The sequence below is a fragment of the Aethalodelphis obliquidens genome, unplaced genomic scaffold, assembly GCF_003676395.1.
Source record: "Aethalodelphis obliquidens isolate GAN/ISIS:26980383/991018 unplaced genomic scaffold, ASM367639v1 scaffold51, whole genome shotgun sequence".
In the NCBI taxonomy this organism is placed as follows: Eukaryota; Metazoa; Chordata; class Mammalia; order Artiodactyla; family Delphinidae; genus Aethalodelphis; species Aethalodelphis obliquidens.
In genome coordinates, this window is record NW_020837995.1 from 2,407,653 (window position 1) to 2,434,043 (window position 26,391).

At 40.4% G+C, this 26,391-nt stretch overlaps 1 protein-coding gene across 1 annotated transcript in view; it reads left to right on the top strand.

The window, feature by feature from the left end:
- Positions 1-26,391, top strand: part of FMN1 (formin 1) — a 300,963-nt gene that overhangs the window by 153,701 nt on the left and 120,871 nt on the right. The window contains 1 exon segment of the mRNA XM_027083792.1: positions 461-581. Within this exon segment, the coding sequence (XP_026939593.1) occupies positions 461-581 (121 nt within the window).

The following is a 26,391-nucleotide window of genomic DNA, read 5'->3' on the forward strand; positions in this document are numbered from 1 at the left end:
GATGGTGATTGTTTCTCCCACCTCAGTGCTGCCTTACCCAGTACCTTCCAACTCACACCCTTTGGCATACCCCAAAGATGAGTTATCTAATTGCTGCCATGTGAAACTCAACAGGGACTTTCAATTCAAGTACTTTCATGTGTTCTTCCTGTGCCATTTTCCATGGGAGTAGAGGGTCTAAGATTAGGACATACCTGACCATTTTCTCTTTGATTCAAGAGGCAAAACAGAGCCCAGCCCATGCCATAGCTACAGCCATAGCCAACCTCAGTGCCAATAAGACCGAAATGATAGCGTGAAAGACACGCACGCACTTCAAAGCGACAAGTCCAAAGTTAGGAATAGCAGGGGAGCATTGCCATGATTCTTATCCAACCATCCGAAAAAAAGATGCTTTGGAATTTCAACTGAAAGTGACAATTGGGAAGTAAAATGTACTTTTGTTTACCGTATATTCTAGGAAGCAGGAACAGAAAAGAGTGTTTTCCCCCTGCCCGAACCACAAGATTTCTTTCTGGCCTCCCAAGTCAAATTTGAAGACCTTATAAAAGATTTGAGAAAACTGAAGAGGCAACTAGAAGGTAACAGGCACACTGTTCTGTTATTATGATAATAGATAGGATTTTTTAAAATGATTTAAGAGGATGATTTCTGTATGGCTTGGGGAATGGAATGGTGAGAGTTCAGTTATGGTGCACTACCTCAGGACACTTTCCATCTCTGTGCACAATTTGGAGGCAGTGTATTTACACATCTTTCTCTTTCATTAGTGTTAATTAGTGTTTATTTTATATATATATATATATATATATATATATATCTTGTTATATCTACATTTTCCAGCATGGAATAGATATAATTTTAATAAAAATAATAACAACCCTTTTTTTGAATTCTTACTGTGTTCTCATACAATTCTTCTAATGACCCGAATAAGCAGGAACTACACTAACTCCATTTTATAGATGAGAAAAATGAGACTTCGAGAAGCTGTATTCGCACAGCCAGTGAGAGGCAGATTGGGTCTGATTAGAAAATCTCATGCATTGCATTTTCTAAGCTAGTTAACTATGTGCTGCCTTATCTTTCTGTCTCTCACTCTTGCTCTTGCTCTCCCTGTGGCGCGCGCGCGCACACACACACACACACACACACACACACACGTGCCTATATATTTCGTTTATGTATATGAGTCTAATAATGATGGTAAGACCCGTAGTAAACAGTCTGTTTTAGTTTAATTTACATTTTTAATTATCCAAAGCAAAATGCTGAAAGCCCTTTTTGGCTTTTTTAAAAGGTGAAAATATGTCTCTCGGGCAGGAATTTTCCTTTGGCATTTCTAGAGCCTTGTGTTTTCACTGTGGAGACATCTCCTTGTCCAAGAATATAAATACTTGCCTTGGAGCTTGTATAACTCCAATTGAAGAGCTCTGTGGAGGATTTAGGGAGCGTGTTAATGTGGAAATGGAGCCCAGCACGCCAAAAGCAGAGCTTGAGGAAATGAAGAGCTTGCACCAGGAATATTTTTACACTAAGACATAAAATAAACATTTTAAAAATGTTTATTGTGAAAGAGTGCTCAGAAATCTAAGTCTTAGAGGACAGCTTGGAAATGGAAGTAAAGTGGGAAAGATCTGCTCCCGGTGGCAGGGAGAGCCATTTATTTTTACTTTGGGCATAGAACTTGCTTAAATAAGGATAGTGGTTACAAGTGAATATTTTTACCTTGTAAATTATTTTTAAAGGAACATGCGGGTTTTTTTTTCCCCTCCTGTCGATGTGGTCGAGAGTGTGAATTTCAATGAATGCTTCGTTCAGGAATGTGATACGTGACCTCGTGATCATTCTTTTCCGTCTCCTCAAAAAGGGGCGGTTTGATCCTCGACTGAGTTGCGGGGCTTGAGTTTTATTCTAAGAAAGCGGAGTAGCATCACGTAGCAGTTTTTTTCTACCTCTCTCCAGTGGCAGAATTAGGGCCAGGCCAGTCCTCAGGGTGGCTTTTGCAGTAGCAGAGAAGACCTGTGCTTGTCCAGTCCCTGGCCGCCATCCCTGCATGCCCATCCTCTCTCGTCTTTTGGTCCTTGTGAGACCCTCTCGTATGGTCTTTCGAGCAGAAACCTGATCTACGTTGGATCTTTCCTCTTCGCCTGCCGTCCCTCCACGGCTGCCTTTCTCAGGCATCCTGGCTCAGCCCACTCCCTTTGATATCCCTGTGTGTTTGATGATAAATAACAAAGGGATAAGAAGAGTGAATTCAAAGGACCGTGTAGAGGCAGGGGTGCCCCCAAACCTCTGCAGTGGATGTACCTGATTTTCTCTAGGGAGATCCACGGTGTCATTCCGGATCTCTGAGTACTCCACTGACACTTTCCCCAGTCAATTTTAAGGAAATACAAGACCTTCTGAAGCTGGAGGAGCTGCCTTATGAAGGAAGACTGAACGCTACCTCAGTTATTTTTCTTCTTTGCGTGGGACGTCACCACAAAGACGTGAAGTGTACCACCAAGGCAAAGGAGGAAAGCGGCGCTGTCCCACACACATTGAATATTTAAACAAAAAAATGCCCTGCTAATCTTTAGAGATGCCCGTGTTTTTAATACATGAAAGGTACCTAGTAAATATTTAAAGAAAATACAGAACGTGGGTTCTCTAATGAATTTCTTGTCCTTCCAAATCCCATCTGGCGAGATGGCCAGAGTCGTGGCGGCCCGTTTCATCTCACTTCCCCGTTCAGTCTTCAGCTCCGTTTCCACAAGGCCTGGGTGTGAGCTGAGATGGAATGTTTAATTGAAGTGGACATAATTTTCACACATACAGCAAAGATTTGATGAGGCTTTGAGGTTTATTGTAGCCATTAAAGTGTCGTGGCTGCTGGCAAAACCCCAGAAAATGTCTAAAGCTAAACCAGATGTGATTAGAAAATTTCAAGAAGGCTCAGGCCCTAGTTCTCCAGGCAGGCATAGCCCTTTAAAAGAAAATCATTTGGGGTAGCAAGGACCACACCTTAACAATCAGGTGGGGATTAAACGACGGTTGTTGGCTGTATAGATGTCACTAACAGCGGTAGAGGTTGTCGATGAGCATCTTTCCGAGAGACCAGAACTTCCAACGGCACTTTTATGTAGATAAACATAGCAAGGAATTGAGGATAATTGTATCTGCTACAATGGATCGCGTGAGTATTATCAGGTGCTTTACACAGACCGTCTCTTTAAATCCTTACAATGACCCTGTGAAGCAGATATTGCTGTGCAGCTCTTACAAGAGGCGAAAGCTGAAGTTCATGATGCTCAGGTGACCTGCCAGGTTACCTCACAGATGGTGACCTAGCCTCATTTTGAAACTAGATACGACCGTAAGACATGTACTCACGGCTTGCCCTGTTGCTGGCCCAGAAGTCTCCGTATCGGATCAGAGATCACAACAGAGAGATACCTGTTCAAGGCATAAAGCCTCGTGAGGACACACATGACAGAAAGAGTTAGTGAATGTGTGCGCATGAGCGCAAGGGCGTGCACACACACGTGCCTAGAGCCCATACATGTAGACCCTCGGATCAGATAGGGACTTAGGAAAGAACTTCGTTTGTGTGTGGGGTATGGGGAGTGGGGAGACCTGAGAGAGATGGATTATCAAAGCGAATAGTACTGCACAGGATTAAGAACTCAGGCTTTGGAGTCAGATATGTACTTGCTACTGGTTTGGTGAAAGCAAGCAAGATCTTGTCGAGTAACATAACCGTGAAAAGTACTGTCTCACCTGTAAAATAGGGCAGTTATAACACCAACATCATAGGAGGTAATGAATGCACGGTCCCTTAGTAAGGAAAGCTTCAATGAAGCTGATTAGGCATATATGCCTTTTACTGGAAAACAGACACCTTGTAGAATCAGGCCCATATTGTCGAGGGGCCAGCTGGCTGTGTTTGTGGAGAACCTAATTTCCAGAGCGCTACAAACCAAGCCCTCGGTGCTTAGGAATGTGTTCCATGTCATGTTTACTGTTCTGCATCCCTTAAGCAGACAATAATTTTGATTTCCTTGATGCTTTGATGATATAAGTAATATCTGGGAGCAAATAACAGCGACCGCTGCTCTCTTTCTCATTCTTTGACCTCGTTTGCTAGCCAGAACTTTGAAGGTACTCTCACCAACTCACGTGTGGTAGGCAGAGTAATGGCTCCCAAAGATGTCCAAACCCTGATCCCTGGAATATGTTACCTTACATGGCAAAAAGGGACTTTGCCGACATTGAGATGGGGAGATTATCCTGGACCGTCCAAGTGGGCCTAATCTAATCACACAAATCTTGAAAATGAATCTTTAAAAGCTGACGACTTTCTCTGGGGTCAGCGGGAGATAGTACAGTAGAATGATCAGAGAGATGCAGTGTTGCTGGCTTTGAAGGTGGAGGAAGCGGGCAGTGAACCAAGGAATGTTGGAAGCCTCTAAAACTGGAAAAGGCAAGGAACAGATTCTCCCTAGAGCCTCCAGAAGGGAATGCAGCCCTGTCAACACCTTGATTTCAGCTCAATGAGACCCATGTCAGACTTCTAACATACAGAACTATGAGGTAATAGATCTGTATTGTTTTAAGCCATTTAAGTCTGTGGTAATTTGTCATAATAGCAATAAGAAACAAACACACCACGCAATGCATTCTTTCTGATTGTGCCAGTTATGCACGCGCGTGCACCCCATCACCGAGGCTGTAGGTGTAGGATTTCCCAACTAGTGACACTCACCCGTATTGCATGAAATGTGGATTGGTGCTCTCCAAAAAAGAGTCTGTAGTCTGATAAACCTGGAAATGCTCTATACTAAAAACAAATCACAGGGACACAGTGCATATGAGCTTATTAAAGGCTCTGGGAAGTCCTGTAGTAAAAAACAATGAAACGGTTTAACCCTGTTTAAAGCAGGATTTCTCAAAACATGAAACATTGTCTTTTTTTTCTTGCACTGAATATACTTAGTAGTATGTTGTTGTAGAATATGGATTCTGTAAAATATTGTTTAGGAAGAAGGGATGTTGATATTACTATTGATTTTTAATATCAAGAACGGAGTTGTTGGTTAAATGGTCATTCCTGGGTGACCTTAATAGGAGTAACTGTGATGAATAGGTATGGCCTTTGCCCTATAATAGTTCTCTTCATACTCCCTGGCTGCATTGTCCTAACTGGGTTTGTTATCCATGTGAACAAATGCAGTAGAATAGGTCACATTCTCTCTGATGTCTTGATGCTTGAAAGCCAAAGTGAACTTTAGTGTTACAATTACTCTAGTATCACTGCTCCCAAATCCACATTTGTATAACATGATCCTGTGACTGTATTTCATTATGAAAACTTCTTTCTGGCTTTCCAAGTAGGAAAGCCGAATTTTTTGGTTGGAAATGACAGGAACTCTTCAGATAGGTGTTGAGAAGTCAGCCTATTGTGAAAAGTTTAAAGATTAAAATAAATCGCCCTTAGTAGCTAATGAGACTTATTTAGTATCCCGTATCATTAAGGGTAGGATATTTAATCAGCTAGCTGTGTACTAAATCTTGCCTTGAAAATGATACATTATTGGCCCTGTTACTGCATATATGAATTGGGAAAATGTAATCAGTAGTTAACCCTCAGTGTAAGATAATCAAACTTGTTTGAGAATGTTGGCAGAGATGCAAGTGAGTGTGTGTGTGTGTGTGTGTGTGTTTGTGTGTTTTAAGGTAATTCTGATGATGTTCTTTTCTCTAAATATTTAAGACTATATATTCGAACATGTCCTTTCTTATGTACCATTTAGAAATATTTGGGAATACACTTACACAGTTTGGGAAAGACAAGGAGTCTCTGTTGACTTTTTTGATATCTGTTATCACTCCATAAATGTTTATCTTTCAAATGTTTATCCTGCAATGTTAACTCTTATAAGCCTTCTATAAATGAGATGCTATGTGAAATGCACAGTCCCGGCATTCAATAAATGTTGAACTCTTTATTGTAAGTTTGAATAGTAGTAACATCTCTAACTCGACATTGAAGTACACCCGTCACCTCTTTAGCCATAGTCGGTCCCCACGTCCTTATTTTAGTGGAGTGACCAGATTAGCCCAGAAGGATCCAAATGAACCTCTTTTGTACCTGAATCTAAGTTCTACCTTCAAATCTAAGTTGCAAGATACATACATGAAAGTTACAGTTCAAGAAAGAGAAAGGGGAGGTTTTTTTTGGTAGATTTTTTTAAACTGTAATCAGTACGTCTTCCAGATGAAGCTGGCTGACTGAATTCATTCATTTAGCTCCACTCCTTTCTAAAAGCCCACAGAAAAGTTAACATTTATCTTATTTAGAGGCACACAGTCAATACCAATATAATCAGCTGAAAGAGAAGGAATTAGGGAGGGAGCCGTACACCTACACGTATAAAAACAGGAAATGAGAACATTTATACGTGGTGGTTTCTCATGGCCCTGGGAAGGGACTGGTGTCGTGGCAGTAGTTCAACGATTTGGATATGCATATGAAATCATACAATTAAAACTAGGTTCAGAAACATAAGTTATAGATAAGTTATAGTCAACTCTCAACTGTAGGTTGCTAGATTAGCGAGGTCACGGAACAGTGATAGTCTTTAAAAAATTAATGCGTTAGTTTTCACATGAATCAGTATGAGTCAGCTATGCTATTTACATGTTGGAAAACCTTTCCTATTTGAAACTGCATGATAAGCAGTAGACTACCTACTGTTTCTTCTGCAAGGTGGAAACAGTCCTCTTCTTTAGGTACTTAATGAACAAATTAAGTGTCTGGACAAATACATTGATGCGAAGTATTAGTGAGGTGATGAAGGGTGAGGCGGGTTTGGGACTCTGAGCACCGATGGCATCGGGAAGGGAAGCCGCCTGCAGGAGTGTTGGTATCTCCAGCGATGGAGGGAGGGCAGAGGGCTGGTTAGCAGAACTTGCACTTCATCTTGCCCTTGACCACTTTTTTGTTCAATTTTTGATTTGGGATTACGTGTGGTGTCCTTCCCGCTTCCTATTACTGTAGTTAATCAAGAGTTGACTGTGAGAAGTGAGGAGAAATGCTAATAACTGGTATTGCTGATCTACTAATGAGTATTCAGGTTTGTTCCACTGCGGGGAGGAGGAGGGGTCCTGTCCAGGCTCCACTGCCCAGGTCTTTAATGCAAGTTCACACCACGCCACCGTCCTCTTGTACTGTCTCCCTCACAGCCATGTTGGTGCCTCCCCGGTCCGGATCTGTCACCACTTGGATGAAAGTATGCCCTTCTGCAGATTTAGTCAGTCAGTACTGTTGAGCCCCAAACAGAACGTAAGAAAAGTGATGGCCTATTGATATTACCTCAGGAAGCAAAAGAGACCATATAAAGAAGGCCTGTAGTGACTATTCCTTTGAACTTGCAGTAGACACAATTGGGAAGTACCAAGCAGTGGGGGGAAGGGGCCGTCAGTGGAGCATTCCACCCCCAGTGCATGCTATATGGGGGTGCCCTTAGCATTGTCAGATCTAGTAAATAAAATCCAGGAGGCCCAGTTAAATCTGAATTTCAGACAAAGAAGACTTTTTAAAACTGTGTTTTAAATAATGCACAGGACATGCTTATACGAAAAAAAAATATTCCTTGTTTATGTCAAATTCACACTTAACTTGGTGTCCCATCTCTTATCTGGCATTTCTGTACAGAATTTAAAAGCAATAATAAAACCAACTGAAAGTTAGCTATTTTTTTTAACTTTATTGAAGTATAGTTGATTTACAATGTTGTGTTAATTTCTGCTGTACAACAAATTCATTCAGTTATACATATATTTTTTTTTCATATTCTTTTCCATTGTGGTTTATCACAGGATATTGAATATAGTTCCCTGTGCTATACAGTAGGGCCTTGTTTTTTATCCATCCTATATCTAATAGTCTGCCTCTGCTAATCCCAAACTCCCAACCCTTCCCTTCCCCACTCGCCTCCCCCTTCCCCTTGGCAACCACAAGTCTGTTCTCTATGTCTGTGTGTCTGTTTCTGTTTCATAGATATGTTCATTTGTGTCATATTTTAGATTCCACATGTGAGTGATATCATATGGTATTTGTCTTTCTCTTACTGACTTACTTCGCTTATTATGGTAATCTCTGGGTCCATTCGTGTTGCTACAAATGGCGTTATTTCATTCTTTTTTATGGCTGAGTAACATTCCATTGTATATATGTATATATATACACGCACCACATTTTCTTTATCCGTTCATCTGTCGGTGGACATTTAGGTTTCTTCCGTGTCTTGGCTATTGTAAAGAGCGCTGCTATGAACATAGGGGCGCATGTATCTTTTCAAATTATAGTTTTGTCCAGATATCTGCCCGGGAGTGGGATTGCTGGATCATGTGGCAACTCTATTTTTAGTTTTTTGAGAAACCTCCATATTGTTTTCCATAGTGGCTGCCCCAATTTACATTGGGGGTTCCCTTTTATCCACACTCTCTCTAGCATTTGTTATTTATAGACTTCTTAATGATAGCCACTCTGACCGGTGTGAGGTGGTACCTCACTGTAGTTTTCGTTTTTAGCTCACTTTTTATTACCGTGACGTGCTGGCAGTGTTAATCTCAGTGATCAAGTCCTTTTCCCTGTAAGGGTGGACCGTGGACGCAGGTGCAGTAAACATGTCCAAGGATATGGTGCGTGGCCATTTCCACCATCACTAACGACAGCAGTTACCATTTAATGGGCATTACTAAATACCAGCATATTTGCTTGCATCATTTCTGTTTCTTAAACTACTTTGATGTAAGTCCTACCTGCATTTTAACAGTAAGGAAGTTAAAGCAGCTTTGCTACTGATGACAGAGTGAGATCTGAAGCAGGTTTATCTGATTGCAAAGCTTATACCCTTTTCACTGTACCGTTCTTTCTTTTACTGTTTGTAGGCACTGACAATATGATCGGAGTGGTAAAGCTTGAAGTTTGAATTTAGGCTTTTTCTTATCTCTACTCATAACCACTCAACTCATCTACCTGTTGTAATTTCTATCCTCCTGTCTCCTCCCTGTCAGTCTCTTTTGGTTTCTCAGTCTCTTTCGGTTCCTCTGACACTCTCTCTGTCTGTCTCTTTGGCAGTGAATTACCTAGCCTATGTTTTATCCCTTCACGACCTACAAGATAAGCGGACAAGTCTGATATGGTTAGCCAGATGAATAGCAGGGTGCTACAGGGCCATCCCAAGGCACTGTGTGGTTTGGACTCCATTACTGTCTCTTCCACTTGTGGACATTGCATGGAGTGGGGTTCTGACATAGATGAGAAGGTGAGGGAACTTCCAGGACTTGTCAACTCACGCAGCAAAGCAGACTGTTGCTTCTGTGTTTGAGACCAGCCCTGACTCTGCAGGATAAATGACTTCTGCCACCGAGCATTATCAATGGCTTTCTCTCCATATAAGTATAATATTCTTTAAGAGAAAAAGAGAAAACTAGATCTCATCGTGAGAGTGAGTATTTATGACTCATTTAAGCGTGGTCCATAAGCAATATGACTGTAGTAAGGAGCGAAGAAAGACTGGAAAACTTTTGGAGGATTCTGAGGAAAGATGGCCAACTGAACATTCATTTGGATTGAACACTCACATTGGAATTCAGTTCCTCTTGAAAATGACTAAAATAATAGTATAGGGAGTTCTTTTAAAGCATAAACTCAAGAGCACAGAATGAGAGAGAAAACCATAACCACAAAGTTTCTGAAGCTAAAAAAGTAGATGGACAAGTGGTAAATGAATTAGCCAAACAAGACAGCTGAATTCTAACCCAGGAGTGGAGAAAGGTGAGAAGCAAGCCAATTTTTACCACACTATTCATACACACCACAGATTTATACATAAATCCATATATATATCCATAAACATTCATATATATTCATAAGTAAATCAATGAAATCATTTTTGAAAATTTCCCCAAATGATGGATACAAGTTCCTAATTTTAAAAGGCCCAAAGAGATGTTAGCACACATCCATACCATTGTATGAACATTTCAGAATGCTCAGGATAGAAAGAAAGCTTACACACTTCTAGAAGGGGAGGAGGTAGAGGGTGGGATGTGAGAACAAATTACTCAGAGAATCAGGGAGCAGAATGGCTTCAGACTTTCCAACGGCAATGCTAGAAGCTAGAAATAGAATTCTGATGGAAAATTATCCCCAATCCAGAATCTTATATTCACCAAATTATCTATCCAATATGAGGGCAGAATAAAAATGCTTTTAGACATGTAAATTCTAAAAGAAAAACATATCTCCCATGCATCCATCTTCAGGATGCTACTAGAGAATGTGCATTACCATGAATTAGGAATGCGACGGTGACAGGAAATGGAAAATCCAACAGAGAAGAGAAGTGAAGGGATCCTCCAGGTTAGGCAGAGAGCCCAAGATGCCAGCCAGGCATGGAGAGCAAACATTCCAGGTTAATTAGATCAAAAGAATCATGGTGAAGGTTCTTGAGGAATATACAGTTAACGCGTCTGCTATATCTGAATGTTTTGACAAGATTTACACAGCTGGCAACAAGTTTGGCATTCCTTTAGTAATAAGTACATAGAAAACAGCAAATTAGGGGGAAAAAATCATTCATTCTGAAGGTGAGGGGATTTGCAGGGGCGGTGGGGGGGGACGTTTAGGACAGGCTAATCAAAATTGACATATGTCAGCTGGGGCTGGAGTTGTTTTTGCCAAGTCATAATAATGGCAACACTGAGTACTGGTCTAAGCAAGTCATGGTAGTGCTGTGTTGAGAGGCAGCTCATGTATGGTGGGTGTGCGGAGAGGAAAGAGCGCCATCATTTTCAGAGCATAAGGAGAAAAATCAAAAGGTGCCGATAGAAGCTTGTAGAGACATGCAATTAAGTGCTGGATTCGGCAGGTAAAATTGGTATAATGGTTGCCTCTGGGAAGGAAGAGTTGGGTGAAGTTGTTGGGCTGTTGATTCACAGAATGCATAGAATACATTTATTCTTTTAACTAGGTGCCTGTGTAACTTCGATAAACATACAAAACCCAAACCAAAAAATAACAATAAACCGAAGCATTTGTAAGTGATAGTTGAGTTAAATTTCAACAGCAGAGGCTGATGTGTTGAAAGTAGTGCTGGCCGGGATTTAGGAGATGCAGTTGAAAAATGTAGTTCTGCCTCTTCCTCACCACGTGATCAGCCGTGCAACTTTGACAAAATCACTTAACCTCTGTGAGCCTCCGCTGGAAAAAAGCGGAGCTGATCATGCCAGCCTGCCCAACTCAGTGCAATCGGAAGGGTCAGACAAGCAGACGGATGAGCAAGTACTTGGGAAGGTGTGGGAGGTATTATCTGAACTCATTGAGAAGCCGTGCAGTTTGCAGTTTGCTCAGTTCGCGCTGGTGTGTCCTAGAAGGGAGAGGGGGGAATTGATCCATTAGGACAAGCCTGGCTAATTTATCACTCTTTAGGAAGCTCCAGAAGACGCGACTGGAACGATTATTGACCATGCCTAATTTATTAGCTCTTTCCTCCTTCAAAGCCCATTTGTCTGCGGCAGGAGTTTGCTAAGTCTGAACTCTGGTACAGCCCTGGATACATTAGCCAGAGTCCTGGCCGTGTTGCCATGGTGTTAAAAATATTTAGTTTTGCAAGCAAAGTGTTCAAAATAATAAAAGAAAAACTTTGATATGATTTATTTTTGTAAAATGATTTCAACCAAACAGACCCAGGAACTGGGGTAAGGATTTCAGAAGGGCAGTGGGTGTAAGATGTTGATCAGCGTAGCGACTTTTGATGCAAAGCATTCAATTAAGCGCAGCACCGTGGGTAAAGGTCACACATTTCCCAAATGAAATGCCTTCAAAGACAAGTTGTGCAGAAAGGAGAGAGGATGTGGAAACCGAAACCTGATTCATCCGTTTAATTAATGGAAGAAGTTCGTGTTGTCCTTTGATTGTGACATCTCTAGGTGGGAAGCATGAGTTATGATGTCCTGGTTTCTTCTCCTCAGTTTTCACCCTGTTTCTACCCTTTATTTATAAATCAACACAGTTAATAGAACTTATTATTTTTTTTCTTGGACAAGAAACAAAACATTGAAAGAAAAGCTAGCCTCATGGAAAAGTCTGTGTCACGAGTCCTGAATTCAAATTCTTGCTTCACAAGCTGTGTAACCCTTGGCTGGCTTCATCCCTCCCCACCTCTGTGTCCTTGTATAGGGAGGAGGGTATCCCAGCCTTCCACACTGGTTGCTTGAGAGCGTTAATCAGGATTATATGAAGGAAGTCCCCAGCGTATAAGCAAGATATATAATGCTTATTCCTGGTTCCTTTCATGCCCTCATATCCAATATCCAGTCCACGAGCAAATCCAGTTGACTCTTCCTTCAAAACGTGCCTTGAATCCGTTTAATGCTCTCCGTCTCCACGCCACATTCCTAGTCCAAACTCTACCCCTTTCTCTCACATGGGCCAGAACAACAGACTCCTAACAGGTTTCCCTGCTTCCACACCTGCCCTCCCTTTGATCCAGCCTCCGAACACCAGACGGGTCAGGCCACTTTCTTTTTTCATAGTCGTTGCTCTTGGAATAAAATCCAGCCTCAGAACTTGTATCTGTGCCTTGCAAGTTTCTCCAAGATTCAACCACTTCTACCTCTCTTGTCTCATTTCATGCTGCCCCAATCCCTGCCTGCCCACTAAACTCCAGCCTCACAGGCTTTCTTTGTGTTCGAGCCCAGTAAGCTTGCTTTAGGACCTTTGCAGTAGCTATTTCTTCTGCCTAGAATGCCCTTCCTCTGAATGTACCCATGCGTGGGCCTTCACTGACCACCCAAACTACAGTGGCCACTTTGAATAGTCCCTCTCTGTTATAGCCCCCAATCTCTTATCTTCTATTTCTTTGTAAATAGAAGAGGCCTTTTTGGTGTTTATATCTACTGTGATGATCAGTACCTACCACATAGTTGTTGCTCGGCCAAAAATTGTTGAGTGGGTGAATGAGCAAATGAATGAATGGTAGAAAAGATGCAGCTCACTCAGTTAATTGCTGACCTTGCTGTAAGAGAGGAATTAGATGATTTCTTTAAGGGCAAAGATGTCAAACAATCATAAAAAGGCAGAAGCTTTAGGGAAACATTTTAAAGCTACTCAAAGGGAGAACTGATGAGGTAGTGGGTCCCTCACACACTTCCGACTGGAAGACTCTGTTACGATAAATGGGTAGGATAGGTGCCGTTAGAAAGGGTTTATGCTACATGATTTTGAAAGTACATTCCAACTCGGAGTTTCTAAGATAATGAGTATTACTATGCTATTTCAGTGCATTCTGGTGTTCTCCTTATTCAGTAAGGGTTATTAAGTTCTTCCCTAGACTTCATTAGGACAGCTGAAATTCCCTGGACTTCTGACCATTTATAGGATATAAAAGTCAACTGTAAGATTATATCAGGTTTAGGTCTCAGGTATTCTCTGTCTAAATGGCTCTCAAGGATCTGCTCTCGCATTAATCCATGCCTCAAAAATTCTAGCATTGATACCATCTAGAAGTAAGCTTTATAGAGTAGAACTCTTATCCAATGTGGTTAGTTAATGGAGAAAAGATGGCCCAAATCAGGAATCACAGAAAATGATACTTGCATCCCTTAACCTTTCATTTAAAACAAGCTAAATATAGCATCATTTGTCTATTGATGCAGGGCTGAGACCTCTTCTTGAATTACAGATCTGTTAAATAAAGTTTTGTGGGTCTTCCTACATATGCCACATCTATAACGCGATCACCTGTGATTTCCCTTTCATATTTTTTTCCCTTTCATATTTTTGAAGTGGAGTCATGGCTCTTGAAAATATCACCACCACATCTTTCTAGATATTTATAATGGTTCTCAATCTTTTAAAACTGTCTTGCCCACACCTTTTTAAAAATGAACATTTTCTTTTTGGTATAATTTTAGATTTACAGAAAAGTTGCAAAGATAGTATGGAGAGTTTCCGTATAGCCCTTCTCCACTTTCCCCATTATTAACATCTTAACTTGTTGTGTTAAATTCATCAAAACTAAGAAACTGGCACTGATACATTTCTGTTAACTGAACTCTAGTATTTATTTGAACTTCGTCAGTATTTCCATTAACGTCTTCTTTGTGTTCCAGAATCAAGCCCTGAGTTCCACAGTGCACTGAGGTACTATAACTGCCCAATCTCCACTGGTCTCCCACACCTATATTAAACAGCAATATTTTGGCTTCTTCCACTTTAATCTATAGAAATAATACTTTTTCTCAGTCGCATTTCTACAATTTACCATCAAGTGATTAGATTATGTAATTACAGTAAAGAGAACAACTAGCATAAACAGGTTTGGAAACAATACAGCTATTCTTTATAAGGATTCTACTCAGTGGTGGGGAGAATTGCCCAGAGAAACCAGAGAATAGCCTTCCGGCTGCGATTGTGTGCCGTAGGAATCAGGTAGGAGGAATAGAAAAGAGCACTGATTTGGCAAGTCCATTCATGGAATGTTTTTCATATTTCCCGTTCAAAAAAAAGAAAACAAAATTAATATAATGCCGATACCTTACCTGTGTGTAGAGCTCCATCCTTTGGAGTGGGTAGGGCAGGCCTATATAGTAGAGAGAACAGGTCTCCAAGATAGTAAGTAGTGTGGCCAGGCATGGAACTTGAGTCTTTTGATTGCCAGGCCAGCGCTCAAGCTACGTTATCAACTTAATGGCAGGTCCAAACATTTTCTTTACAGAAATAGATTTGTGGGTGGTTTTGTGAATGTTACAGTATTTTCCTGCCCAAGTAAATTGTGTATCTTGGACCCTGTGGAAGAGTCACAGTGCACAAGTGGATTCTTTTTGTGTCAGACATCCAAATGAGTGAAGTTAGAGGGAGACCTCTTTAGCCCCAGTAAAGGGGATTGGAATTTTTGCCAACGTCCTTATCTTTCCCAGATCTCTGGGGCCTCGGTGTGGCTCTTAGATGGACAGAGGTCGTGGACTCTACTTTTTAGGTAACCATGGAAAAATCAGTGACCCACCCCACCCCACCGACCCAGGAATCAGCAGCCCTGGTTGATGTCCCCTCTGTGCCACTTCATAACCTGACCTCCACCTCCCCTCCCCTGGCCTTCTGTTTCTCCATTCAGAATGAAGCTTTGGGACGGGTGATTTTTAGCTTGCATCGTCTTGTTCCTTACCTTTTACAAAGCGTTTTCATAGGTACTCCGCATTGTTTCTAGAACGTCCCTACACCAGCATACCTTGTTTTACGCTTCTCTTTATTGTGCTTTGCAGATACTGTGCTGTTTGCACAGTGAAGGTTTGCGGGTCATGCAAGTCTGTTGGCGCCATTTTTCCAACGGCATTTGCTTCCTTCATGTCTCTGCGTCACATTTTGGTAGTTCCCACAATACTTCAAACTTTTTCATTATTATTGTATTTTTTGTGGTGATCTGTGATCAGTGATTTTTGATGTTACTAGTGTAACTGTTTGGGGCACTCTGAGCCATGCCCATATAAGACAGGAACTTAATCAGTAAATGTGTGTGTTCTCACTGCGCCAACTAGCTGTTCCCCTTCTCTCTCCCTCTCCTCTGGCTTCCCTACTCCCTGAGACACAGCAATATTGAAATTAGGCCAATTAGTGACCCCACAATATCCTGTGAGTGTTCAGGTGAAAGGAAGAGTCTCTGTAACTCAAAAGCTAGGAATGATTAAGCTTAGTGAGGAAGGCTTGTCGAAAGCCGAGATCGGCCCAAAGCTAGGCCTCTTGCACCAAACAGCCAAGTTATAAATGCAAAGGAAAATTTCTTGAAGGAAATTGAAAGTGCTGCTCCAGTGAACACACAGATGATAAGAATGTGAAACAGCCTTATTGCTGATATGGAGAAAGTTTTAGTGGTCTGGATAGAAGATCAAACCAGCCTCAACATTCCCTTAAACCAAAGCCTAATCCAGAGCAAAGACCTCACTCTTTTCAATTCTGGGAAGTCAGAGAGGTGAGGAGGCTGCTACAGAGGAAAACTTTGAAGCTAGTAGGGGTTGATTCATGAGGAAAGACGTCATTCTATAACATAAAATTGCAAGGTGAGTAGCATGTGCTGATGTACAAGCTGCAGCAAGTTATCCAGAAGACCTAGCTAAGATAATGAACGAATGTGGCTTCACTAAATAACAGATTTTCAGTGTACACAGAACAGCCTTCTATTTGAAGAAGATGCCATCTGGGACTTCCATAGCTAGAGAGAAGTCAATGGGGAAAAAAAAAAAACTTCAGTGGACAAGCTGACTGTCTTGTTAAGGGCTAATACAGTTGATGACTTTAATTTGAAGCCAGTGCTCATTTACCATTCCCCAAATCCTAGGGCCCTTAAGAATTGTGCTAATTCTGCTCTGCTTGTGCTCTGAGTGGAACAACGAAGCCCTGATGATCGCCCATCTGTTTCTAACATGGTTTAATGAATATTTGAAGCCCACTGTTGAGACCTACCCTCAGAAAAAAAGATTTCTTTCAAAATATTACTGTTCATAAACAGTGCACCTGGTCACCCAAGAGCTCTGATGGAGATGTACAGTGAGATTCATGTTGTTTTCATACCTCTAACACGGCATCCATTCTGTAGCCCATGGATCAAGGAGTGATTTCAACTTGCAAGTCTTACCATTTAAGAAATAGATTTCCTAAGGTTATAGCTGCCGTAGATAGTGATTCCTCTGATGGATCTGGGCATAGTCAGTTGAAAACCCTCTGGAAAGGATTCACCATTCTAGATGCCTTAAAGAACATGGTGACTCATGGTCAAAGGACAAAATGTCAACATGAGCAGGAGTTTGGAAGAGTTGATTCCAACCCTCATGGATGACTTTGAGGGTTTCAAAACTTCAGTAGAGGAAGTCACTGCAGATGTGGTGGAAATTCTAGCAGGAGAACTAGAATTAGAAGTGGAGCCTGAAGATGTGACTGAATGGCTACAATCTCATGATAAAACTGAACAGATGAAGAGTTACAGTTTTTTTCTTCTGGATGAGCAAAGAAAATGGTTTCTTGAGATGGAGTCTACTCCCGGTGAAGATGCTGCAAAGACTGTTGAAATGACAACAGAGGATTTACAGTATGACACAAACTTAAGTTTGTGGACAAAGTAGCAGTGTGGTTTCAGAGGATTGACTCCAACTTTGAAAGCAGTTCTACTCTGGGTAAAATGCCGTCAAACAGCACTGCCGGCTGCAGAGAAACCGTTTTAGACATCGTGCTATTCCATACCTAAAAGACTGTAGTATACTGTGTAAACATAACTGACGTTTGCACTGGGAAACCAAAACGTTTTTGTGACTCATTTTATTGTGATACTTGCTTTATTGCAGCGGTCTGGAACCGAACCTGCAATATCTCTGAGGTCTGCCTGTAGATGGTTGGGGTAGGAGACAGGATAGCATGAGGCCAGCAGGTCTGACACCCCTGGTTTCGAATTCTGGCTCAGCCACTTAATATTTGTATGACTTTACCCACCCTCACCTAAATAAAAAGCAGTAATGGCAGGACCAAGCTCATAGAGTTCTTATGAGAATAAAATGAGATAACATGCATGAAACAGGCCGAGGTTCAAGACACTCTTGGCCATTAAAGGCCATTTGTTTTCCATCATGCAGGTTGAGAGGTTGATAGTTTTCACAGACTATTGGGTGCAGAGATAAAAGACAATTATGTCCGACTCAGTGTCGACAACCAGGCACTGTTAGACCAGTCATTTTCCCTGTGCCATAACTTACAGAAAGAGGAAAACCCAAGGAAAAGCTATCATGGCTAATATGCTAAACCAGCTAATTTTACTGTGTTTTTAAACTTTTTCTTGACTATTTTGATGGCCTTTAAAAACATCATCAAATCTCCGGGTATCCAAAAAAAAAAAATTCTTCAAAATGTGAGAAGGACCTTGTTTGACCTTTTCAATCAGTTCATTTGTTCAGCAAATATTTATTCAAAGCACTGAGTTAGCTGCTGATTTTAAATAAACTCACTGAAATATCAAGTCTTCTGTAAACACATTTTAAGAACAAGTGTTACCCTCATTTTCTAGGGGAGAAATTTATTCCTACTTACTCTTTGGATTTCTCTTCTGCCCAGGAGCAGGAATCTGTCCCTAAGAACAGTGATTAAACTTTCCCACTATCTGATAGGGGTGAGAAGTGAGCAGAATTTGGTGTTCCAGATTCACAAAAACATTTGCAAAGCCCTTCCTGATTGTGATATTGTAAAAAGAATCAACAGATATTTGCTACCTTCTGTTCAAGGCATTATACCTTGGAATCACAAATACCTCATTTGTTGCTTCAATCCAGGAAATACTTCCCACTAATCCCCTACCCCTACCCACAAAATTGAGTGTTTTAAGCTGGGGGTGAGGTTTTTATAATTATATAAGTTTCAGGCATACAGCATTATAATTCAATATCTGTGTACACTACACAGTGATTACCATCACAAATCTAGTTACCATCCATCACCATATTGTTGATCCCCTTCATTTGTCTCCCCTACTCCCAACCTCCTTCCCCTTTGGTAACCAGTAATCTAATCTCTGTATTATGAATTTGTTTTTATTTGATTTTGTTTGTTCATTTGTTTTGTTTTTTTTGAAGATTCCATGTATGAGTGAGATCATATGGTCTTTGTCTCTCCCTGACTTTTTTTCACTTAGTGTGATACCCTCAAGGTCCATCCATGTTGTCTCAAATGGCAGAATTTCATTCTTTTTTATGGCTGAGTAGTATTCCATTTTGTGTGTGTGTGTGTGTGTCTCTTACATCTTCTTTATCCATTCATTCATTGATGGACACTTAGGCTGCTCTCATATCTCAGCTGTTGTAAATAATGCTGCAGTGAACATAGGGGTACATTTATCTTTTTTAATTAATGTTTTTGTGTTCTTCAGATAAACACCCAGAAGTGGAATACGTTGGCCATATGGTATTTCTATTCTTAATTTTTTGATTCTCCATACAGAGTCTCCAAACCATTTTCCACAGTGCCTACACCAGTTTACAGTCCCACCAACAGTGTACAAAGTTCTCTTATCTCCACATCCTCTCCAACATTTGTTATTTCTTATTTTTTCCAAAATAGCCATTTTAACAGGTGTAAAGTGTATCTCATTGTGGTTTTGATTTGTATTTCCCTAGTAATTAGTGATGTTGAACATCTTTTCATGTGCCTGTTGTCTATCTGCATCTCTTTTTTGGAAAAATGTCTCTTCAGAATCTCTGCCCATTTTTAATTAAGTTGTTTGTTTTCTTGTTGTTAAGTAGTATGAGTTCTCTGTATATTTTGGCTATTAATCCCTTATCAGATATTTGATTTGCAAATATCTTCTCCCATTTAGTAGGTTGCCTTTTCATTTTGATGATCATTTCCTTTGCTGTACAAAGCCTTTAGTTTGATGTAATCCCATTTGTTTATTTTTATTTTTGTCCCCCTTGGCTTTGGAGTCAGATCTACAAAACATAACTAAGACCAGTGTCAGTGAGGTTACCACCTATGTTTTCTTCTAGGTATTTTATGGTTTCAGGTCTTAACATTCAAGTCTTCAGTTTTGTTTGAATTAATTTTTGTACATGGTGTAAGAGACAAGTTTCATTCTTTTGCATGTGGCTGTTCTGTTTCCCAACACCATTTATTGAAGAGACCATCCTTTCTCTATTGTGTGTTATTTGTTTCTTTGTTGTAAATTAACTGTCCACACATGTGTATTTATTTCTGGGCTCTCAATTCTGTTACATTGATCTATGTAGCTGTTTTTCTGCCAATACCATACTGTTTTGATTACTGTAGCTTTGTACTATAGTTTGAAATCAGGAAGCATGTCACCTCCAACTTTGTTCTTCTTTCTCAAGATTGTTTTGGCTCTCAGGGTTTTTGTAGTTATATGCAAATTTTAGAATTTTTTGTTCTAGTTCTGTGAAAAGCGCCCTTGGTATTTTAATAGGGATTGCATTGAATATGTAGATTGCCTTGGGTAGTATTGTCATTTTAACAATATTCTTCCCAACTATGAACACAGTATATCTTTCCGTCTGTTTGTATTGTCTTCAGTTTCTTTCATTGGTACCTTATAGTTTTTCGAATACTGGTCTTTTACCTCCTTAGGTAGGTTTATTCCTAGGTATTTTATTCTTTTTGATGTGATTGTAAATGAGATTATTTCCTTAATTTCTCTTTCCCATAGTTGGTGTTAGTGTATAGAAATGCAACAGATTTCTCTATTTTAATTATTTTTGTATCCTGCAACTTTACCAAATTCATTGATGAGCTCTAGTAGTTTTCTGGTGGTGTCTTTAGAATTTTCCATGTAGAGTATTGTGTCATCTACAAACAGTGACAGTTTCACCTCTTCCTTTCCAATTTTGATTGCTTTTATTTCTTTTTCTTGTCTGATTGCTGTGGGTTGGACTTCCAGTACGATGCTGGGTAAAAGTGGTGAGAGTGGGTATCCTTGTCTTGTTCCTGATCTTAGAGGAAATGCTTTCAGCTTTTCACCTCTGAGTAGGATGTTACCTGTGGATCTGTCATATATGGGCTTTATTATGTTAAGGTACATTTTCTCTATACCCACTTTGTTGAGAGTTTTTATCATGAATGGATATTAAATGTTGTCAAATGCTTTTTCTGCATCTGTTGCGATGATGATACGGTTTTTATCCTTCAGTTTGTTCATGTTGATGTATCATGTTGATTCAATTGCAAATGTTGAACCATCTTGTATCCCTGGAATAAATTCCACTTGATCACAGTGTATGATCCTTTTAACGTATTGTATTCAGTTTGATGAATTTTGTTGAGGATTTTTGCATCTGTGTTCATCAAGGATATTGACCTGTAATTTTCTCTTTTTTTGTGTGGTGTCCTTGTCTGGTTTTGGTATCAGGGTAATGCTGGTTTCATAAAATGTGTTTGGAGGGTTTCCCTCCTCTTTGATTTTTTGGAAGAGTTTGAGAAGGATGGCCATTAAATCTTATTTGAATGTTTTGTTGAATTCACCTGTGAAGCTGTGTTGTCTTGGGCTTTTGTTTGTTGGGAGATTTTTGATTACTGTTTCAATCTCTTTACTAGAAAACAGTCTGTTCAGATTTTCTGTTTCTTCATGATTCAGTCTTAGAAGATTGTATGTTTTTAGGTTTTATCCATTTCTTCTATCTTGTCCAGTTTGTTGGTGTCATCTCTTATGATCCTTTGTATTTCGTGGTATCAGTTTTAGCTTTTCCTCTTTCATTTCTGATTTTATTGATTTGGGCCCTCTCTCTTTTTTCCTTGATAAATCTGGCTAAAGTTGTTTTTTTTTTTTTTGCGGTATGCGGGCCTCTCACTGTTGTGGCCTCTCCTGTTGCGAAGCACAGGCTCTGGATGCGCAGGCTCAGCAGCCATGGCTCATGGGCCCAGCCGCTCCGCGGCATGTAGGATCTTCCTGGACCAGGGCACAAACCCATGTCCCCTGCCTCGGCAGGTGGACGCTCAACCACTGCACCACCAGGGAAGCCCTGGCTAAAGTTTTATCAATTTTGTTTACCTTTCCAAAGAACCAGCTCTTAGTTTCATTCATTATTTTTATTGTGCATTTACTCTCTTCCTTCCTTCGATTAATTTTGAGCTTCATTTGTTCTTCTTTTTCTAGTCCTTTTAGGTTTAAGGTTAGACTGTTTATCTGGGAGTTTTCTTGTTCCTTGAAGTAGGCCTGTTTTGTTACGAACTTCCTCCATAGAACCTCTTTTGCTGCATCTCATAGGTTTTGGTATGTCATATTTCTGTTTGCATTTTTCTCTAGGTATTTTTAAATTTCTCCTTTGATTTCTTCAGTGACCCATTGTTCAGTAGCATGTCGTGTAATCTTCACTTTTTTGTAGCTTCTCCCATTTTTTTTTCTTGTGACTGATTTCTGGTTTCATGCTATTGTAGTCAAAAGAGATGCTTGATGTGATTTCAGTGTTCCTGAGACTTGTTCATTGCAACTTGTTCTGTGACCTAACATGTGATCTGTCCTGGGGAATGTTCCATGTACACTTGAGAAGAATGTGTATTCTGCTGCTTTGGGGCGGAATGTTTTGTATGTGTCTATCAAGTTTATCTGACCTAATGTGTCATTTAAGGTCAATGTTTCCTTACTGATTTTCTCTCTGGGTGATCTCTCCATTGATGTAAGTGGTGTGTTAAAGTCCCCTACTGTTATTGTATTATTGTCAGTTTCTCCCTTTACATCTGTTAATTGTTGCTCTGTATATTTAGATGCTCCTATGTTGGGTGCATAAATATTTACAAATGTTGCAGTCTCTTGTTCGATTGACCCATTGATTATTATGTAATACGCTTCTTTGTCTTTTATTGGTTTTTGTTTTAAAGTCTTTTAATTTCTGATATGAATGTAGCTACTCCAGCTTTCTTTTCATTTCTATTTGCATGAAATATCTCTTTCCATCCCTTCACTTTAGGTCTGTGTGTGTACTTTCTTCTGAAGTGAGGCTCACATAGGCTGCGTATGAATGGGTCTTGATTTTTAATTCATTCAGCCACTCTTTTTATTATGATTGGTAAATTTAGTCCATTTACATTTAAAGTAATTATTGATACTTTTACAATACAATACAGTAAGTACAGTTATACTTTTGACATTTTGTTATTTGTTTTCTGGTTTTTGTAGTTCCTCTATCTTCCTTTCTTCTTCTCTTTCTCTTTTCCCTTGTGTTTTGATGTTTCTCCTTAGTGTTATGTTTAGACTTCTTTCTCATTTTCTTTTGTGTATTTACTGTAAGTTTTTTTCCTGTGGTAATAGTGCGGTTCACCTAGAACATCCAAGTAGTAGCCTGTCTTAAGTTGGTAGCAGCTTAAATTTGGACACTTGTTAAAGCTTTAACTTTTTACTCTCCCCCACACACACATTTTATACTTTTGATGACGCATTTTATGCCTCTTTATGCATCCCTTAACTAATTTTTGTAATTTTAGTTAATTTTACTACTTTTGTCTTTTAACCTTCATGCTTGCTTTGTAAGTGTCTTTTAACCTTCATCCATTGCTTTGTCTTACAGCTCACTGATTGGTTCTTCTGCCTCACCCAGTCTGTTATTGAACTCCTCTAGTGTATTTTTCAATTCAGCTAAAACTTCTGTTTGGATAATATTTTTTATCTCTTTGTTGACGTTCTCACTGTGTTCATACATTCTTCTCCTGAGTTCCATAAGCCTTTTTATTACTTTGGACTCTTTATTGGGTAGATTGCTTGTCTCTGTTTCATTTAGGTTTTTTTCTGAGGTTTTATCTTAATCTTTTGATTGAAACATATTCCTTTGTCTCCTCATTTTGCCTAATACTCTGTATTTGTGTCTTTGTACGGGGTGTATCATCTGTCTCTCCCAGTCTTGAAGGAGTAGCCTTATTTAGGAGATGTCCTGTGGAGCTCAGGAGCACAATCCCACCCAGCCACCATAGCTTGGCACTCAAGGGGTATCCCTTATGTGGGCTTCATGTACCCTTCTGTTGTGGTCAGACTGTGGCTGCCGTGGGGCACTGGTGGACAGGGTTATCACCCAGCCAGCTGCGAGGCCCGTCTGAGGCCTCAGCAGGGTGCGCCCACTGGTGCTAACAGATTAGAGGGAGAATTCCAAAATGGTACCCACCAGCACTGGCGTTAGCATCGTCACCTGAGTTCACACAAATGGCTTCTGCCAGTGTCTCAGTCCCAGGGGAGCCTTGAAACTGGTTCCTGTCTCTCTGGCAGACACTTTAAGATTAGTAAGTGCGTTACCTTCACCTGTGGTCCGCTGTTAATAAGTCTGGTGTGTTTGCACTGATTTTCAGGTCCAGTGAGTCTTCATGCAGCTCCTTTAACAGTAGGTTTCCTCATTCCATGCAGTCCTGTCGTTTTTTGGACTGTACCCCATTGGTTTTCAAAGCCAGGTGTTTGGGGGCTTGTCTCTCCTGTGCAGGATCTAGAGGTTGGAATGCCTGACATGGAGCTTGAATGCCTCACTCCTCAGGTAAAAGATACTATCTTGATACTGTCCTTTTATCCTTCGTTGTGGAGGCTGTGTTCATCCAATTTTCATGTCCTTTTCCGAGGGAATTCTCCCACATACAGATGTAGATTTGTTACATCCATGGGAGGAGGTGAGTTCAAGATCTTCCCTCACGGCCATCTTGAACCCTCTCCCTGGGTCTAGGTTTTTAAACTGATGTGTACTTTTAATGTATTATCTTTCTTCTTTAAAGCTGTTATAAAAGTGTGAGTCATAATCAGTGACATGTTCAAGTCAGTGACATGGAGTAAAAAGGTATTTAATCTAATAGGAGGAATTAAATGATTATTCACTTTGCTCAGAGTCTTATCACAGGTACCTGACTCATCTTGAAGAGAGGGTTAAGATCCTGCGGCTCCCCAGGCCAGCAGGAGATAGCTCAGGTGGGCCTCCCTTGCCTTTAAATTTTATCACTCAGGCTCATTAACATCAGGGCTGAAGATGTAGGGGAGTTTAATAGACATTTTAGAACCTGTTTTACTTTGCCTCTCCCAGGAGATACTATGTATTTGTCACCCTTCAGCTGTCTTGTTCTTCCCAGCATCAGCTGTACCCAGAATTTCCCCTTTCCTCTGAGAGTCCCCCATCCTTCCCCACTTAATACACACTCATGTCACATGTAACCATATAGTAGCCTCCTGTGTCAGACCTCACCAACTCACCTTCTCTAACCTGACAGGCCCTAGGATGCAGACGACCAGGGCTGCTGGACCAGTAACTTTCCCTGTACCATAACTCAACAGAGAGGTAGGATCAATGACAGGTTTATAGGAGAGCAGGGCTTTAAATAGCTGAGGTCAGTGTCTGGAGGCTTCCCGTTAATACTACTAACAGCATCCCGCCAGCGAGACGATTGGCCACTTTGTTACCCGCTCTAAACTCTTTCTGATTTTCAACTTTAATTTCAAACACATCCTAAGAAATCTCGACTCCCAGCAAATTGACAATGCAGCCCTCTTTATATGAAGCCTTGTTTATAGGCCCGACAGATTTACAAGTGTCTGCGGAGTTTTAAAAGACGATTGCTTAACCGGCATTAAGTGAAACACATAGGACTGTGTAAATATTTTAGCTGGAATAGGGGATTTTTTTTTTAAACGTCTGAGCCAGATATTGCATTAAATCTGAAGACAGTGGCAAACTGATTAGCAGAAGTTGCCAGCTTCATGCTTTGCCAATGATCCCCGTAGCCAAGATTAGATACCAGAATCCATCCACCAGTTGAGGTTGTATGTTTTAAAATAACTTTCCATCCCTTTCTCCCTTCTCCTTATGCCTTTCCATCTTTTCTCTTTTATTTCTTCAAGATTTATTTAGAGGTAAACACTTTGCAGAGTAGAAAATTACAGTTAGTGTGATTAACTGGTGAAGGCTGAGACGGGAATGTGGGCCTGGAGGTCAGAGAGGCTGCAGAAGGCTCACAGCTGTCCTGATTGAGCAACGTGGAGACAGGTTCCTCTTTGCTAATGGGCTTATTTATCACCGTCACTGGTCTCTTCGTAGCCAGCTGTTGCACTGCTGGGAGGAAACAGTCCTAAGATCGCCACCGCTAGCACCGCTACCTCTTTCACATACCGATCTCCTTGAATTGCTGTTGCCTTCAAAGATTTATATGTGTGAGTGAATTCGTCACTTAACTTTAATGAAAATTGCACGAAATCAGCATTTTGGCTCCAGAGGAAGTATCTTTTATTTAAGCATTTCTATGGAAAAGCATGTTCCTGATTCGGGCACCGGGTAAGATGGATGGCTGTATCTCAGGTGTCACTGCTGTGAGAAGGAGGCATCCTACCCAACAGGGCCTGGCTCTGCCTTTGCTGATCCCATCAGCAACCTCTTACTTTTCATCCACTGATTTTCACTTAAAGATACTCCTTAAAGCAATACTCACTTGATTGCCCCAAAACGTAAGTTCCGTCTATTCTCCACAAATTGCTTAAATTGTAATCAGGTGTCCATATCATTACGTGATAGTCTTTTTTTTTTCTTTTTTTTTTAAATTTATGTGATATTCTTGATCTACAGGTCCGAGCATCTTAAATTTATGTGTTCATAATTACATAAATGTATGTTTCTCCAAAAACATGAGTGTTGGAGGCAAATTTTAATTTTGCTTGTAGACACCCCCAAAATTCAGATTGCTCCACTGGCATTGACAATAGTATAATTGACATTCAGAATAAACGTGTTACATAGGACCTTTCAAAACTGCTGTCAGGGACAGGCCTCAAACCTAGTCTTATGCTGTGGTTAATTCTATATTATTTCGTATTAATTTCTGTATGTCACCAGTTATCTTCACCTTTGAGT